Raw genomic sequence first — 15,360 nt, forward strand, 5'->3', positions numbered from 1 at the left:
TACACACAGACACACTAATGTTTATTTGTGCCAGGCTATATTTAAATGGAACTGGAGCATAGAGCAGGACATCATAGTGTGGCATGAAGCCAGGGTGTACCAATTTTCAGGAGCACCCAACGGGGGCTGAGGGTGGTTGAATCTCAGCTAGGTGTGCAGTCATATCTGGGTACCTTCTGGAGCCATGGGGTAGGTATTGGGCCCAGGAGGTCAGGGTATGGCTGGTGAGGTGGCGATGGAAGCCCAGGGTCCAGACAAAGGTGACGTTTATTTGAAGGACACCCCATGTCCCAAGCCTCCAGCCACTGAAAGGAATTGAGATCTCTGGCCCCACAGAACACAGAGAGTAAACGGGACCAAGCCAAGCTCCTGGGACCCTGTGACACTAGGCACAGGATGCAAAGTGGCTAAGCCTGGAACAGCCAAGAGCAAACCAGGAAGGCAGGCAGGCCTGGAGCAAGCACTCCAGGTACGTGAGGGTCTCTCTCAACTCCAGCTCCTGCAGTGAGTCCCTGACAGAGTAAAGAAGCCAGGAGACAGAAGGAAGGACCGGGACCTGGAGGCTGGGAGAGCTGAGAGGGGCAGACACAGGCACCTCTAAGGAACAGGGGAGCCCTGTTCTCCCCAGGAGACCATGCAGGCTCAGGCCTCCAGAGAGGCCGCAAGGACACTTCATCCAGCTTCCGTCGCTGTCTGTAGGAACTTGAGGGCTGGGGGGTCACTGAGAGATCATAAGTGCTGAGAATCCAGCTGGGGCGGCTCAGAGGGCTGTTCTGGGGCCTTCTTTTCAGAAGCAGCCACATCTTTCTGGTCACCTGCTGGAGCGGGGACAGGAGCATCATCTGCAGAGGAAATAGGAGAATATGTTAGACATGGTGTGGAGCCCACTGGGTTTCCTAGCGGCTGTACCCGGCAGGACTGCATGGGAGGTTGACTGGACCACAGGCCTGGGCACCAGGGGTTTGTAAGGGTCTAACTAGCAAGGGGGAGGTCTTTTGCTCCACCCCTTGGCATTGTTATAAATAGACCTTTGGAATAAAGTTATGGGCCCGTCTGGATAAGGATCCAGACCCACCGGAGTCTAACGTGTGTTTTCTCTGTTTCTCTCCCTCTATTTCTTTTCTTTTTCCATCTTTTTTATTTATTTATTTGGTTTTCATCTTATTTATTTATTTGTTTGTTTGTTTGTTTGTTTGTTTATTTGGTTTTTCGAGACAGGGTTTCTCTGTGTAGTTTTGGTGCCTGTCCTGGATCTCACTCTGTAGCCCAGGCTGGCTTCGAACTCAAAAAGATCCGCCTGGCTCTGCCTGTCGAGTGCTGGGATTAAAGGCGTGCACCACCACCACCCGGCTCTCCTTCTATTTCTAACTAAGTCTCTTATCCCCCAATCCTCAAGAGTTCCCGGGGTTAATAAGTGTGGGGGCTGGTCCCCCACACAAGGAACTTCCTAAACACAGAAAACAGGATTCCCCAACATAAGGCCCAGGTCCATCCCTCCTCACTCAGACTCAGGATCATAGTCATCAATTCTCTGACTCTGATTTAGGGGCCTGGGCCCTGCTCTTCCTCCTTCAGACCCAATGTACCTGTGTCTGCCCGGAACTGCAGCTGCCCATCAGGTTTGGAGGGCGGAGCATTCTGTTCCCGCTGCTGCTGCTGCTGCTGCTTCCTTTGCTCCATCTGCAGAACAGCCTGCAGGAGGTGGACAAGTGCACAGACAGGAGCTGACAGCCCAGAAAGACCCCACAACTGCCAAGTGGCCACAGTCCCTTTTCTTCCCCATGGCCTTGGTTCCTCTGCCACTGAGCTGGGATTCACACCAGTTAGCATTCAGTTCTCTCCTGCTGTGGCTTCGGTGTTCCCACACTGAACCCTTATCCTCTCCTCCTGGGCCTGACATCCTTCACTGGCCTCATGTAAAATAGCTGCAGTAGCATAGTCAGGCATGGAAATCCTCTGCCCTTACTAATGATGGAAGCTCCCACCTGCCCTTACTAATGATGGAAGCTCCCACCTGCATATATGTATCTACTATTATTAACGTGGGAGCTACAGGCCATCCCACCCTGAAGCCATCCTTTTGGCTAAAGACAAAGGCCCTATGAGATCCAGACGACGCCCCGATTCTCCAGCTGGTCACCTGCTGCAGCCCTCTCTTCTGAGCCTCCAGACGGTCCTGGGAGCGCCCCAGGGCCTCAGTCTCCTGGCTGAGGCGCTGGGCCTTGGCATTCAGCTCAGCCTCCCTGGCAGCAAGCTCTTCCTCAAATCGCCTCAGCTCCTCCTCTGTGTAGGCTGGATCCATTTCCACTGTCTGCAAGACACAGGACACAGTCAGTTGACGAAGGGGGCAACCCCAGCCCCACTGAGGTGGGGGGAGGGTGAGAGGCTGGAGTGCGTGTGCGTGCGTGTGTGTGTGTGTGCGTGTGTGCGTGCACGTGTGTGTGTGTGCGTGTGTGCGCGTGTGTGTGTGTGCGCGCGTGTGTGTGCGTGTGCACGTGTGTGCGTGTGTGTGTGTGCGTGTGTGTGCGTGCACGTGTGTGTGTGCGCGTGTGTGCGTGTGTGTGCGTGTGTGCGTGTGTCTGCGTGTGTGTGTGTGTGTGTGCGTGTGTGTCTGTGTGTGTGTGCGTGCGTGCGCGTGCGCGTGTGTGTGCGCGTGTGTGTGCGTGCACGCGTGTGTGCGTGTGTGCGTGTGTGCGTGCGTGTACGTGCACATGTGTGTGCGTGTGTGCGTCTGCGTGTGTGTGCGTGCACGTGTGTGTGTGCGTGCACGTGTGTGTGCGCGTGTGTGTGCGTGTGTGTGCGTGCACGTGTGTGTGCGCGTGCGTGCACGTGTGTGTGCGTGTGTGTGCGTGCATGTGTGTGTGCGTGTGTGCGTCTGCGTGTGTGTGCGTGCACGTGTGTGTGCGTGTGTGCGTCTGCGTGTGTGTGTGCGCGTGTGTGTGTGTGTCTGCGTGTGTGTGTCTGTGTGTGTGTGTGTGCGTGTGTGTGTGTGCGTGTGTGTGTGTGTGCGTGTGTGCGTGTGTGTGCACGTGTGTGTGTGTGTGCGTGTGCGAGTGTGTGTGTGTGTCTGCGTGTGTGTGTGTGTGTGTGTGTGTGTGCGCGCGTGCGTGCGTGCTGCTGGCACATACGCCAGCAACCTGACTGGCGGTGAAGTGTTTGATAAGACTAGAGACGGAAGAACAGAGGCCTAGAGATGAGGAGTGGGGGAAATGGATATGGGGAACCAGGAGGAGGACAGAGACCCAAACCGATCAGGACAGAGCCAGAGGCGCTGAAGGAAAGGCTGGAACTGGAAACTAGTATTAAGGTCGGAGAGTCCCCATGTCCTTACCTTCCATCCTTCCGCAGTGTCCCCAAACTCCTTCCTCTGTGTGGATGCCAAGAACTCCTCCAGGGTCACAAGACGGTCCTGGTTGGTGTCCACCTGGGGAGCCAGATCCAGGTTAGGGACTGTGCTGCCCACTCCGCCCACACCCCCAGCGTGGCTTCTCTCACATTCTTCATCACGTGCTCCCTCATCCGCAGCCGTTCCTCCTCCATCTCCCTCATGTCGTCCTCTTCATTCTTTGGGTCGTAAACCTTCTCCAACTGCAGTTAAGGGAGAAGCATGACGTGCTGAGAGGCTCAGGACAACCCACTCCTGGTTACGTTCTTCGCCTCCCAGAGGACCTTGGGGCTTGATGCTACAATTTGTTGTTTTTCGAGACAGGGTTTCTCTGTGTAGCCCTGGCTGTCCTGGAACTCGCTCTGTAGACCAAACTGGCCTCAAACTCACTGAGATTTGCTTGCCTCTGCCTCCCAAGTGCTGGGATCAAAGGCGTGCACCACCACCAGCTTGATGCTACTACTAACAGCTTTTTCCCAGGGTCTGCTGGGAGTTGTAGTTTTATCCTGCACTGTCACCGACAGGGATCTCTTAGGGTACGTGAGGCTAAATATGTCTAGCCCAGTAAGCTTCTAGCACACTCACCTCCTTGGTGAAGAGGGCTTCCAGCTCTTGCTCATCTAGGACACCATCGCTGTTGATGTCTGCAGATGAGATAAGATACATTAGGGGTCGGAGGGGTGGATGAGTCTGGTCCCCACAGTAAAAGCTGGTCAAGGAATTGTGGGTGCATGTGAGGTTTCTTAGCAGAGAACAAACACCATGGGGTCAGTATCCTGCAGGGCCTGTTGCTCTAAGAACCCATTCTGGGGCTGGAGAGATGGCTCAGAGGTTAAGAGCACCGACTGCTCTTCCAGAGGTCCTGAGTTCAATTCCCAGCACCCACATGGTGGCTCACAACCATCTGTAATGAGATCTGGTGCCCTCTTCTGTGTACATAAAAAAAAAAAAAAATTAAAAAAAAAAATAATAATAAAGAACCCATTCTGGTTGGGTGTAATAGCACATGCCTTCAATCTCAGCATTCCTGAAGTAGAGGCAGGCAGATCTCTTGAGTCCGAGGCCAGCCTGGTCTATAGAGTTCCAGGACAAAAGAGCTATACAGAGAAAGCCTACCTCAAAAACTAAACTAAACCAAACCAAACCAAACCAAAAATCACTCTGTAGCCAACAGGGGCCTAAGAATGGAGTCCAGGGGCTCTGAGAATCAGGCCCACACCAACTCCAGTGGCCTCCCTTGGCCAGGGAGGCCCCTGCATCATGGGCTGTCGTCCTGGCTTGCCAGCTTGCCCCTCAAGGTGATGTCTGACTCAGACCCACTTCTGTCTCCTACAAACCAGCCACCAGCGTTTCCTGCCATTCACAAGGCTCCTGGGTTTGGCCCTCGCCTGACTGTCCGGAATAATCCAGACAGATTCTGTTTAGCCTTGAAGGTGACTGCTCCTGACCTTCTCTGCAGGGCCGGCGGGGCGCGCGGGGCGCGGGGCCAGCGACCCCACCGCCTCTGCTCTAGTCCTTCCTTGCGCAGTGTGCACGGCAGCCCAGGAAACCCAGTGTCTGTGTGTGCCTGAGTTCCACTCAGCTGGAGAATTCTTCCCACGTGGCAGCAAGGACAGACCCGTCATTTCGGAATTCCTTGCTTTTGTTCTTTCGGAACCTGGGGCCTCGTGCAGGCTAGCCAAGCCCTCCACCACACACTGTATCCCCACGCCTCACTTCCCACGTGTGTCTACATGCTCTCTCTGGAACTCTTCTAACTCAGCAGCCATTGGTCATGTGACTAAAGTTACAATGACACCAAGTTCTGGGGCACAGGTAGCATTTACTCAGGGCACCTGGAGCCAGAATCAGAGCCAGGAAGCACAAGGGAAGACATTGACAGGGAACTAGGGGCTGGGAGGTGCGGTGAACTAGGAGCTGTCTGGTGGGTACAGAGGTCTAGTTCATTCATTGTTTTGAGACGGGGTTCTCTGTGTAGTCCTGGCTGTCCTGGAACTCCATATATCAGGCTGGCCTCAAACTCACATATCCGCTTGCCTCTGCCTCCCAAGTGCTGGGATTAAAGGCTTGTGCCATCATATCTGGTTTTTTTCTTTGTTTTGTTTGTTTTTTCAAGACAGGGTTTCTCTGTGTAGCCCTGACTGTCCTGGACTAGAACTGCCTCTGTAGACCAGGCTGGCCTTGGACTCAGATCTGCCTGCCTCCTCCTCCTGGGTGCTGGGATTAAAGGTGTGTGCCACCACTGCCCGGTGTTTTTTTTTTTGTTTGTTTGTTTAGATTAGGTCTCATAGAGCTTAGATTGGCCTCCAACTTGCCATATGGGTGTGGGTGACCAGAACTCCTGAGCCTCCTCCACATCTGCGGAGTGCTCAGGGGTCGGCTGTGCTTCACTGTAGGTGGCTCAGAGTCCCAGTTTTTAAGACTGAAAAGTCTGAGGGTTATGTGCACAGCCGCAGTCAAAGGTCAGGGCTACCTTTGCACTATGTAGTTTTCCTTATATTAGTTATAACTCTTTTGTTATTTTTAATTTATTAGAAAAAAAGGGAAATGTGGTGATACTTTATTTGTATGTTAATAAATAAAGTTGCCGGGAGATCAGAGGTAGCCAGCCATAAACAGAAGTCAGGCAGTGGTAGCACACGCCCTTAATCTGATCACATGGCAGGCAGAGTCTCTGTGTGTTCAAGGGCACAGCCAAGCGTGGTGACACACGCCTTTAATCCCAGTACCAACCACAGAGACCTGGAGGTCTGTACAGACAGGCAGTGACAAGGAAGTGAAGTGGCTGGGCTTAGAGCCAATGAGAAGGCAGAACAGCAAGGCAATAAAGGCGCAGGTTAGACCGGAAGAAGTGCTCTTTGGCAGCATGGTGAGCTAAGGTTAGCTGGTGGCTCTCACCCCTATATTTGGCTGTGTTTCTTATTTAATAAGACTGTTTAGAAATTTGTCTACAATTTCTGGTACCAAACCAAGCCAAATCCACTACTTGCTACAGAAATTCACTTAAAATTGTTACTGTGGGCATCTGAGCCTCAGACGTTTCCCCAGCTCTCTGGGTCACCCCTGTTCTTGGCACAGCATACCTTTGTCTTCCTTAATAAACTTCTTTCTTTTTTTTTGGTTTTTCGAGACAGGGTTTCTCTGTGTAGCTTTGCCCCTTTCCTGGATCTCACACTGTAGACCAGGCTGGCCTCGAACTCACAGAGATCTGCCTGCTTCTGCCTCCCAGAGTGCTGGGATTAAAGGTGTGTACCACCACCGCCCAGCAATAAACTTCTTTATAAATTAAAAAAAATGTTTTAATTATGCGTATGTGTCTGCATGTGGGTACACACATGAGTGCAGGTGCCTTCAGGGCCAGAGGCATCGTATGTCCCTGTGGCTGGTGTGTGACACACCAGGGGCTGGTGTGCGACAAGTGCTTGTGAGCTGCTGATGTGGGTGCTTTGTGTGCACTTGTGGGTGTGAATGCAAGCATGCGCAGCACAGCTACGGAGATCAAAAAGAGAAAAAAAAACAACAACAACAACGAAAAAAAACCCACATGTGCCGGGCAGCGGTGGTGCCCGCCTTTGATCCCGGCGATCGGGAGGCAGACACAGGCAGATCTCTGTGAGTTTGAGACCAGCCTGGTCTACAGAGCAAGATCCAGGACAGGCTCCAAAGCTACACAGAGAAACCCTGTCTCAAAAAACAACAAAAACCCCACATGTCTGTGGTCATTTTCTTGCAAAGAGGGCCTCTTATCGGTCTGGAACTGCAAGTTGGGCAGGCTGGCCGGCATGTGAGCTTGAGGGACCTGCCAATCTCTGCCTGTACTTCACCATCACTGGGTTATAGGTAGACACTACCTCACCTGGCTTATTGGGTTCTGGGGATCTGAACTCAGTTCCTTACACTTGCAAGGCAAGTGATTTACCAATTGAACCATCCCCTATTCCCCAAATTTAAAAAAAATTGTAAGCTGGGTTTAGCGGTGCACACTTTAATCTCAGCACTCGGGAGGCAGAGGCAGGCGAGTCTTTGTGAGTCTGAGACCAGCCTGGTCTACAAAGAGAGTTCCAGAATAGCCAGACCCTGTCTTCTTCTTCTTTTTTTTTTCTTTTCCTTTACGTCTCTCTATGTAGCTCTAGCTGTCCTGAAATTCTCTCTGTAGACCAAGCTGGCCTCAAACTCAGAGACCTGCCTGCCTCTGCCTCCCTAGTGCTGGGATTAAAGGTGTGCGCCACCACCGCCCAGCAAGACCCTGTCTTAAAGAAAACAAAACGAAAAAATTACATTTTGTTTAAATTGTGGGCATGTGTGCGCCTGGGTGTGGGTGCAGGCGTGGAGGTCAGAGTTGGTTCCCTCTTCCCATCATGTATGTTCCACAAACCAAACTCAGCTTGCCGGCCCTATGGCAGGACTCTTGGGAGGCCCAGGCTTCTGGGCTACTGTGGCAGCCAACATACTTCATTTTCTAAGGTCTAAGAACTTCAATTCCCAACAGTCCTGTGGCAGATTTAAAAAAAAAAACCCAAAAAAATTAATGTACATGGGTGTTTTGCCTGCAGGTATGTATGTGTACTATGTATATGTTCTATGTAATGCCCTCAGAGGCCAGGAGGGCACTGGATCCCCTGGAACTGGAATTAGAGAGCTGTGAGTGCCACACAAGTGCTGGGGTCCTCTGCAAGAGCAGCCAGTGCTCTCAACTGCTGAGCCATCTCTCCAGGCCCCCTACCTCCCATGCCACCTTCATATAGGCACTTTTTGTCTCTGTGGCTCTTGGGAGTTGTAGTTCTTCTGTATTCCTCAAGCCTGGTCTGCTCAGTTAGAGGACATGGCCATTCTTAGAATACAGAGGAAAAGAATATTGAAGAAGACTTGGCCCTTCCATGGAAGATCCCAGGCTTAGCAACAGGAAGTGGCAGCGTCTTTGGCCAGTCAGGATATGAAGGAGGCCTGGTAGGTTCACAAAGCCCCACTGGGAAGGGTAGACTTCCCATGGCATTCAGGCCCCAGGATCGTCAGGACCTCTCAGGTTCTGGAACACCCTCCCCATCTTACCATGTAGTATGAAGAAGGTCTTGGGGTTGAATCTATTAGGGTCCAATCCATCCAGCTCCTCCCACACCTCCTTCAATTGGGCTTGGCTGCCCTGTGGATAAGAACAGCAGCAGCTTGTGAACAGTGAGTATCAGGTCAGATAGCCCCATGTGGCCATCCAATAAACTTTAATCTTCCTCACGCAAGAACTACAGTTCCCAGCAACCCTTGGAGCAGTTTCATATAGGTAGATGGACTTTTTGCTTCAAGGCCTCTTGGGAGTTGTAGTTATGCATCTGCATTTTGTTTGTTTGTTTTTGTTTTCCTGTTTAGGAGTTGGACATGGTAAAGCATTCGTGGGGTCCTTACAGGGACATTGACTTTGGGGTGTTCCCGGTGTCTGCGCTGTTGCTCTTGTAGTTTCCTCTCAGCCTCCTTCCGCTGCTCCTCTCCCAGGGATTCCAGGTAACGTCTTCGCTCATGTTCCTTGAGCATCTCGTAGCGTTTGAACTCTTCATGATGTGCAGCATCATACTGGGCAAGGTCTCGGGTGGCCTGTGGAGAGGCAAAGAGGGTCATGTTCCTCCTGTCTTTCAAACACTTGGCATAACTTCACTTTCTTGGTCTCCATGGTTGGTCCCATCACAGCAAACCCTGGGCTGCTTTCCCAAAGTGATGATGTTTATGCAGTAGCGGCTTGGATGTGAATCTTCAAAGTCCTCCTTAGCTCGGCATTTCAGTAACGAGCAGGGGACGGCCCGTGAGGTGGGCTTAATAAAAACAGCAGCATAGCTTGGGTAGCCGAGAACATGTCAGGCAGAACCAATCCTGCAATCTCAACGCTTGGAAGGCTGAGACAGGAGGATGGCAAATTCTAAGCCAGCCTGGGCTACATATCAAGACACTGGCTCAAAACAAATCTCTCTCTCTCTCTCTCTCTCTCTCTCTCTCTCTCTCTCTCTCTCTCTCTTCCAGACAAGGTTTCTCTGTGTAGCTTTGCGCCTTTCCTGGAACTCACTCTGTAGCACAGGCTGGCCTCGAACTCACAGAGATCCGCCTGGCTCTGCCTCCTGAGTGCTGGGATTAAAGGCGTGCGTCACCTCCCCCCCCCACCCCCACCCCCCGCCTCGAATTCACGCTTTCTCAAGCTACTAAGTTGGTAACTAGCTATCACTCCGCAACAAGGCACTAACAGTTGTTAGAGGACAGCCGCTCTACCCAGGTGCCCACACACCAAGGACAGCCGTCAACGCCAGACAAGCTTTGCTCGCTGCATCAGGAAGTCTTAGGCATCTGGGGTAAAGCCCGGGACTGCTGCTGAGCACCTCACAGTGCAGAGAGCAGACTCCAGCACAGCCCTAGACACCTGCTTTCCTGTGGAAAAGCGGGAGGGCGTTGAGAGCTGACCCAGCCCCAGCCTCACTGCTCTCCTCCAGAACACCAGGAGGCAGGACCCACATCTTGACTCAGTTCCCTCCTCCTCCCTGCTGAGCACCTCAGCTGGTGTGGTCCTCACCCTACCGTCTGGATCAGCAACTCTAGGTCCCGAGCCTCAAATGTGTGCTGGTTCTGCGGGTCCAGGTGTTCAAACTGCTTCAGGAGGTTCAGGTGGTCCACCTGCAAGTCTGGATAAGGGAAAATCGAACAAAACAACACCCATCACGGCTTTCTGTCAGAAGCCCTGACTCAGGGCGGAGTGCAAAGAGGAAAGTCATGGAGGGCCAAGGAGGCAAGGAGAATGGCCCACGGGCCTGGGACAGTGCCTGAGGATGACGGAGGAGGTGAGCCCTCCACTGACTGTGATGCTTAAAGTAACAGTAACCATGACAGCGATGCCAGATGCTGCTCTTAATAGATCCTTAATACAAGTCCGCCCCGCCACTACAGCCTAATAACATGAGCCCCCTGAGTAGCCCTGATTAGTCTGTGGCTGTAGTGGTGGTGGTGAGTGTGCACATGTCTCATCCAGGTTGTATGTCTCTCATCAAGATGTTACTAAGGCTTGGGAGCAAGCATCTTACTGGCTGAGCCATCTTGCCAAGCCCTAAACCATTCATTCAAAGCATACAATTTGACGGTTCTTAGTACATCCACAGGTACGTGCAAACGCCGCCACCGTGACTTTTAGGATGCTGCTGTCATACCCCAAAGAGCACAGCCCAATCCCTTAGCTAGCACCGTCTTTTCCCATCTCCAGCTGCTGGCAGACACTCATCCCCTTCCCTTCTCTGGATTCGCCGACTGGGGACATTCCATGTGTTTGGTCGTCTCCTGTGTCTGGCTTTGTACAGCACCCTATTTCCAAGGGTTATTTCCCTTGTTCTGTACCCCAGCTTCCCATACCTTCTTAGGGCCGACTAATGTTCCATGGTGCAGTGCTGTGGGATGGTCTGTATGTCAAATGTGTTGCTGATTGGTCAATAAATAAATCACTGATTGGTCAGTGGCCAGGCAGAAAGTATAAGCGGGACTAACAGAGAGGAGAATTGAGAGAACAGGAAGCTGGGTGAGGGAGACACTGCCAGCCGCCACCATGACAAGCCACATGTGAAGATCCCGGTAAGCCACGAGCCATGTGGCAAGGTATAGATTTATGGAAATGGATTAATTTAAGCTGTAAGAACAGTTAGCAAGAAGCCTGCCACGGCCATACAGTTTGTAACCAATATAAGTCTCTGTGTTTACTTGGTTGGGTCTGAGCAGCTGTGGGCCTGGCGGGTGACAAAGATTTGTCCTGACTGTGGGCCAGGCAGGAAAACTCTAGCTACAGTGCAGACAGGCCACATTTGATTTATCCACCCCACAGCCGGTGGATATTGGAGCTACTGGTTCCTTTCGCACACGGGTGTACAGGAAGGAGCATGTCACAGATTTCATGTGATGGACAGAGGTCAGCTTTGTGGCGTGGGTTCTCTCTTCCTCAGCACGGTTCTGGGGATCGAACTCAGGTCATCTTGGGGGCAAGTGCCTTTACCCACCTCACAGGCCCTTATTATAGTTAAATAAGGATATTTAAAAGAAAAAGCAGCAATGTGTGGTGGCCTACACTAGCACTCTAGAGGTAGATGCAGAAGGGTCAGGAGTCCAAGGTCATCTTTGGCTACATGGTAAGTTTGAGGCTAGCCTGGCTGCATGAGACCCTGTCTCAGAAGGGCAAACTCACCACAGACCCTCCAGAAATAAACAAAAGGGGGAAAAAGCAGAGAGAATAATGTCAGTGAAAATGTGTCAGAGAGAAAAGAAAGAAATCCCAAGAGCCCACAGCGCCACCCGCCCGGCACAAAGCCACCCACGCTCACTGGGCTCCTGCTTTGCGTCCATCTTGGCCTTGAGCAGCATCCTCAGCCTCGATACCTCTTGTCGCTTGAGCTCGTCCAGCTTGGTGCGGACATGGTGGCTGACGAAGTCCAGCTCTCGGCTCAGCTTTCCACTCTTCAAGGACAGGGAAGGGGGCACCCCAGTCAGGCGGTGTCGGAGGTGTGTGTGTGGGGGTGTGTGCTGGGTAGTCCCACTCTATACCCGATACACCCAAACCCCCAAAGCTCCACTGTGCTCCTGTCTTCCTTTTCTGCAGCCAGCCCTGGTACCTGGAAGCCCACAGGACCAGGATGCAGCCCGAGCTTTGCAGAGAGGCCCAGCTCACCTCAGACCCAGCAGTACTGACTGGGAGTGCCCATGAGTATGTCAGTTCTCACCACAGGACCTTTGCCTGTGGCCACTGACTCGCCTGCCACCTCTTTCCAATCAATTCTGTCTTTCAATATTCACCTGAGGTGGCACATCCCCCTTAGGAAGTCATCAGACACCTCCGTCTCCCACCCACACAGAGGACTGAGTCTGTTGCTTCCTCTGGGCCTGGCATGCCCGATATCATCTTGACTCTGTATTCCTCCATCAGAGCTGACCCTGGCCTCTCCTGCTCACAGCACTCCAGGGCTCCCCAGTGTCTCCACTAGGTACAAGCCCCTGCGACCCTGCCCAGCCACCAGTGCCAAGGAGCTGCCGGCAAAAGCTGAGGCACCAAGAGGGCTTCTTCTGCAACCCAGATCTGTCACCGGGAATGCTCAAGACCATCAAGTTGACCAGATCTAGAATTATCCAGAGGACAAACATTTGAGCACGTCTAAGAGGGAGTTTCTAGACCGGGTTAATGAAGGTGGGAGACCCTCCCTAACTGTGGCGGTATCCCATGAGCTGGGCTCCAGAGCTGATAGAACGCAGAAGGGTAGGTGAGCCCCTATGCATCTCTTTGTGGACACAGCACAGAAGCCGTCATGCTCCCGATGCCACCTCTGTCTATGGTGGCCTGTGCCTGGGAACCGTGGACAAGTCCTTCGTTAGGTTGTTTTATTCAAGGACTCAAGGGGACCAGGGCTACCTCTTGCAGATGGGAAACTGAGGCACAGTAAACTGAGGTTCCATAGGTGGGGAGTGGAGAGCTGAGAACGCATGTCTATGTTTAAACACATCCTTGGGGGTCCCCAGACTCCTTCCCAACTGTGACCCCGAGAAACTCCCCTGAGCACGCCCTCCCCACAGCCCATGTCCAGCGCACCTTGATGTCCTCAGCGTTGGCGGCTTGCAGCTTCTCCCGGAAGTGCCCATCTGTCTCTAGCACATTGATGACCTCCTGGAGGTACCGGTGGTAGTACAGGCCTGTGTCCTGAGGGACAAGGGCAGACAGAGCAACACCTGCCTTACTCTCTAAGTTTCTTTCCCCTGGCCGGGACCAGCTTTACTGGCTGAGTACTCCAGAGCCATCCAGTCCAGTTCCAGCCCCTGACCTCCTGCCAGTGTCCACCCCCTGGAAGGGTCTATGGCACACAAGAAATGACCATCATATGGAGGAGCTGAAGAGATAGATGAGTAAGGGGTAAAACGCTTTCTGCCTAAGCATGTGTTAGAGTTCCAAAACCCACTTAACAGAAGAGTCAGGCACGGACTGGAGATGGCTCACGAGGTTAGAGCCCTGGCTGCTCTTGCAGAGAACCCGAGTTCTGTTCCTGGCACCCAAATCCGGTGGCTCAAGGACCGTCTGTAACCCCGGCTGCAGGGGATCTGACGCCCTCTTCTGGTCTCTTCAAGCACCTACATACATGACATACACATACACACACACACACACACACACACACACACACACACGAATATTTTTATTTATAAAAGCTCTAGAAAACAGTAAAAATAAATCTCCAGAGGAAGGCCACATACGGCAGTGCCTGCTTGCCTTGCCAGCTGTGGGGCTGAGGCAGAGGCATGTCTGGAGGCTCACTGGACCCACAGCCAGACCTACTTTGAGACTGTATCTTTTTTTTAAATGATTTATTTTAAATTTATTTCATGTGCATTAGTGTGAAGGTGGCAGATTCCCTGGAACTGGAGTTACAGAGCTGCTATGTGGGTGCTGGGAATTGAACCTGGGTCCTCTGGAAGAGCAGCCAGTGCTCTTATCCACTGAGCAATTTCTCTAGCCCTGCCTGACCTACTTTGAGAATTCCAGGTCCAAAGAAAAGACCCTGTATCGAAACAAGGTAGACAGCTCGGGAGGAGGGAAATCAGAAGCTGACCTCTGACCTTCACGTGCATCAGTACACACGTACATATGCATAAAAATCTGAACATACACATTTACACAAAAAATGAAAAGAAAATCACTGGGAGATGCCAAGCTTGTGATCTCAGCACTAAGGGCCTGAGACAGGAGGACTGCTTCAAGTTCAAGCACCTTGTAACCTGGGTTACAGGGTGAGATCTTGCCTTTAAAACAACCATAGAAATCTAAAATAGGGGTTGGGAATTTAGCTCAGTGGTAGAGTGCTTGCCTAGAGGCCCTGGGTTCGGTCCTCAGCTCTGAAAAAAAAAAAAAAAAAAAAGAAAAGAAATCCAAAATAAAACAATGAAAATCAGGACTGGAAATAATGGAAAGAGGCTCACCTGTGCCTTTTTGTGTTTGCAAAAATCCCGCAGAGCAGCAGATGCTCACAGACCTTCACCTTTGAGCCTGCTGACAGTCCTGAGTTCTCACTCAAAAAAGCACAACTTCTGGGGCTGCAGAGACGGCTCAGCTCTGGCAGAGGACCCACACTGGTCCCTCACAACTGCCAGTGCCAGAGGATCTGACCCCCTCTTTGGGCTTCCACATGAGGACCCGCACTAACATGCACATACCACACACATACAAAATAAAATAAAATAAAAGCCGGGTGTGGTGGTGCACATTGATGTCCGCATTCTCAGCTCCACAGGAAGGGTCTCCTTCTATACTACCCCTAACTGAGGGGCTTTTTTATTAAAAAGGGGGGTGGCTATTCTCATGCAATATCTGCTGGGAATCTCCATGTTATTTCCCTGTGATAAGGACCTCCATCGTGGGTTCTTCTTTCAACATATTGTGGCCTGGATAAGTAAGTCCTGAACAATTCTCTTCCCCTTCTGGGTTTCTTTTCAATCACTCGAGATCTTCACAGGAAGGAAATTAGTACAATATGAGAGGGCAATCCTACCTTTATTAAGCTTTATTCTATTTTAGCGACAGGGTCTCTTTACATGGCTGTCCTGAAGCTCATTATATAGCCCAGGCTGGCCTCAAACTCACAAGGATTCACCTGCCTCTGCCTCCCAAGAGCTGGGACTCAAGGCTTGTGCCACTGTGCCCAGCTGTTTACCTTTATTATTATTATTATTATTATTATTATTATTTAAGCTTCCTCCTCAGGGGCTGGAGAGTTGGCCGCATGGTTAAGAGTATTTGTTCCTGTGAAGAACTGAGGTTTGATTCCCAGCACCCACATGGAGGCTCACCAGTTCCTCAGGCACCAGGCATGTATGTGGGGCCCATACATATATGCAGACAAAGCACTCAGAGGAATAAAATAAATCTAAAACAAAGCTTGATCCTCAGGAACCAAGGAAACTTGTGGGTCCTGAGCCCCTCAGTCCCCAACAAC

The 15,360-nt window shown here is 51.7% G+C and overlaps 1 protein-coding gene across 2 annotated transcripts in view; it reads right to left on the reverse strand.

The window, feature by feature from the left end:
* Nucb1 (nucleobindin 1) overlaps positions 1 to 15,360 on the reverse strand; it is a 19,423-nt gene continuing 4,063 nt past the window's right edge. For both annotated transcript variants that reach the window (XM_059276725.1, XM_059276718.1), the window contains exons 3-13: positions 12,969 to 13,076; positions 11,713 to 11,845; positions 9,935 to 10,038; positions 8,783 to 8,968; positions 8,435 to 8,525; positions 3,971 to 4,029; positions 3,496 to 3,588; positions 3,332 to 3,424; positions 2,141 to 2,311; positions 1,587 to 1,692; positions 1 to 842 (exon numbers count right to left, since the gene is read on the reverse strand). In XM_059276725.1, the coding sequence (XP_059132708.1) occupies positions 730 to 842; positions 1,587 to 1,692; positions 2,141 to 2,311; positions 3,332 to 3,424; positions 3,496 to 3,588; positions 3,971 to 4,029; positions 8,435 to 8,525; positions 8,783 to 8,968; positions 9,935 to 10,038; positions 11,713 to 11,845; positions 12,969 to 13,076 (1,257 nt within the window). In that variant the 3' untranslated portion in view covers positions 1 to 729. The remainder of the gene's footprint in view (positions 843 to 1,586; positions 1,693 to 2,140; positions 2,312 to 3,331; positions 3,425 to 3,495; positions 3,589 to 3,970; positions 4,030 to 8,434; positions 8,526 to 8,782; positions 8,969 to 9,934; positions 10,039 to 11,712; positions 11,846 to 12,968; positions 13,077 to 15,360) is intronic.

The sequence above is a fragment of the Peromyscus eremicus genome, chromosome 1 (genome assembly GCF_949786415.1).
Source record: "Peromyscus eremicus chromosome 1, PerEre_H2_v1, whole genome shotgun sequence".
In the NCBI taxonomy this organism is placed as follows: domain Eukaryota; kingdom Metazoa; phylum Chordata; class Mammalia; order Rodentia; family Cricetidae; genus Peromyscus; species Peromyscus eremicus.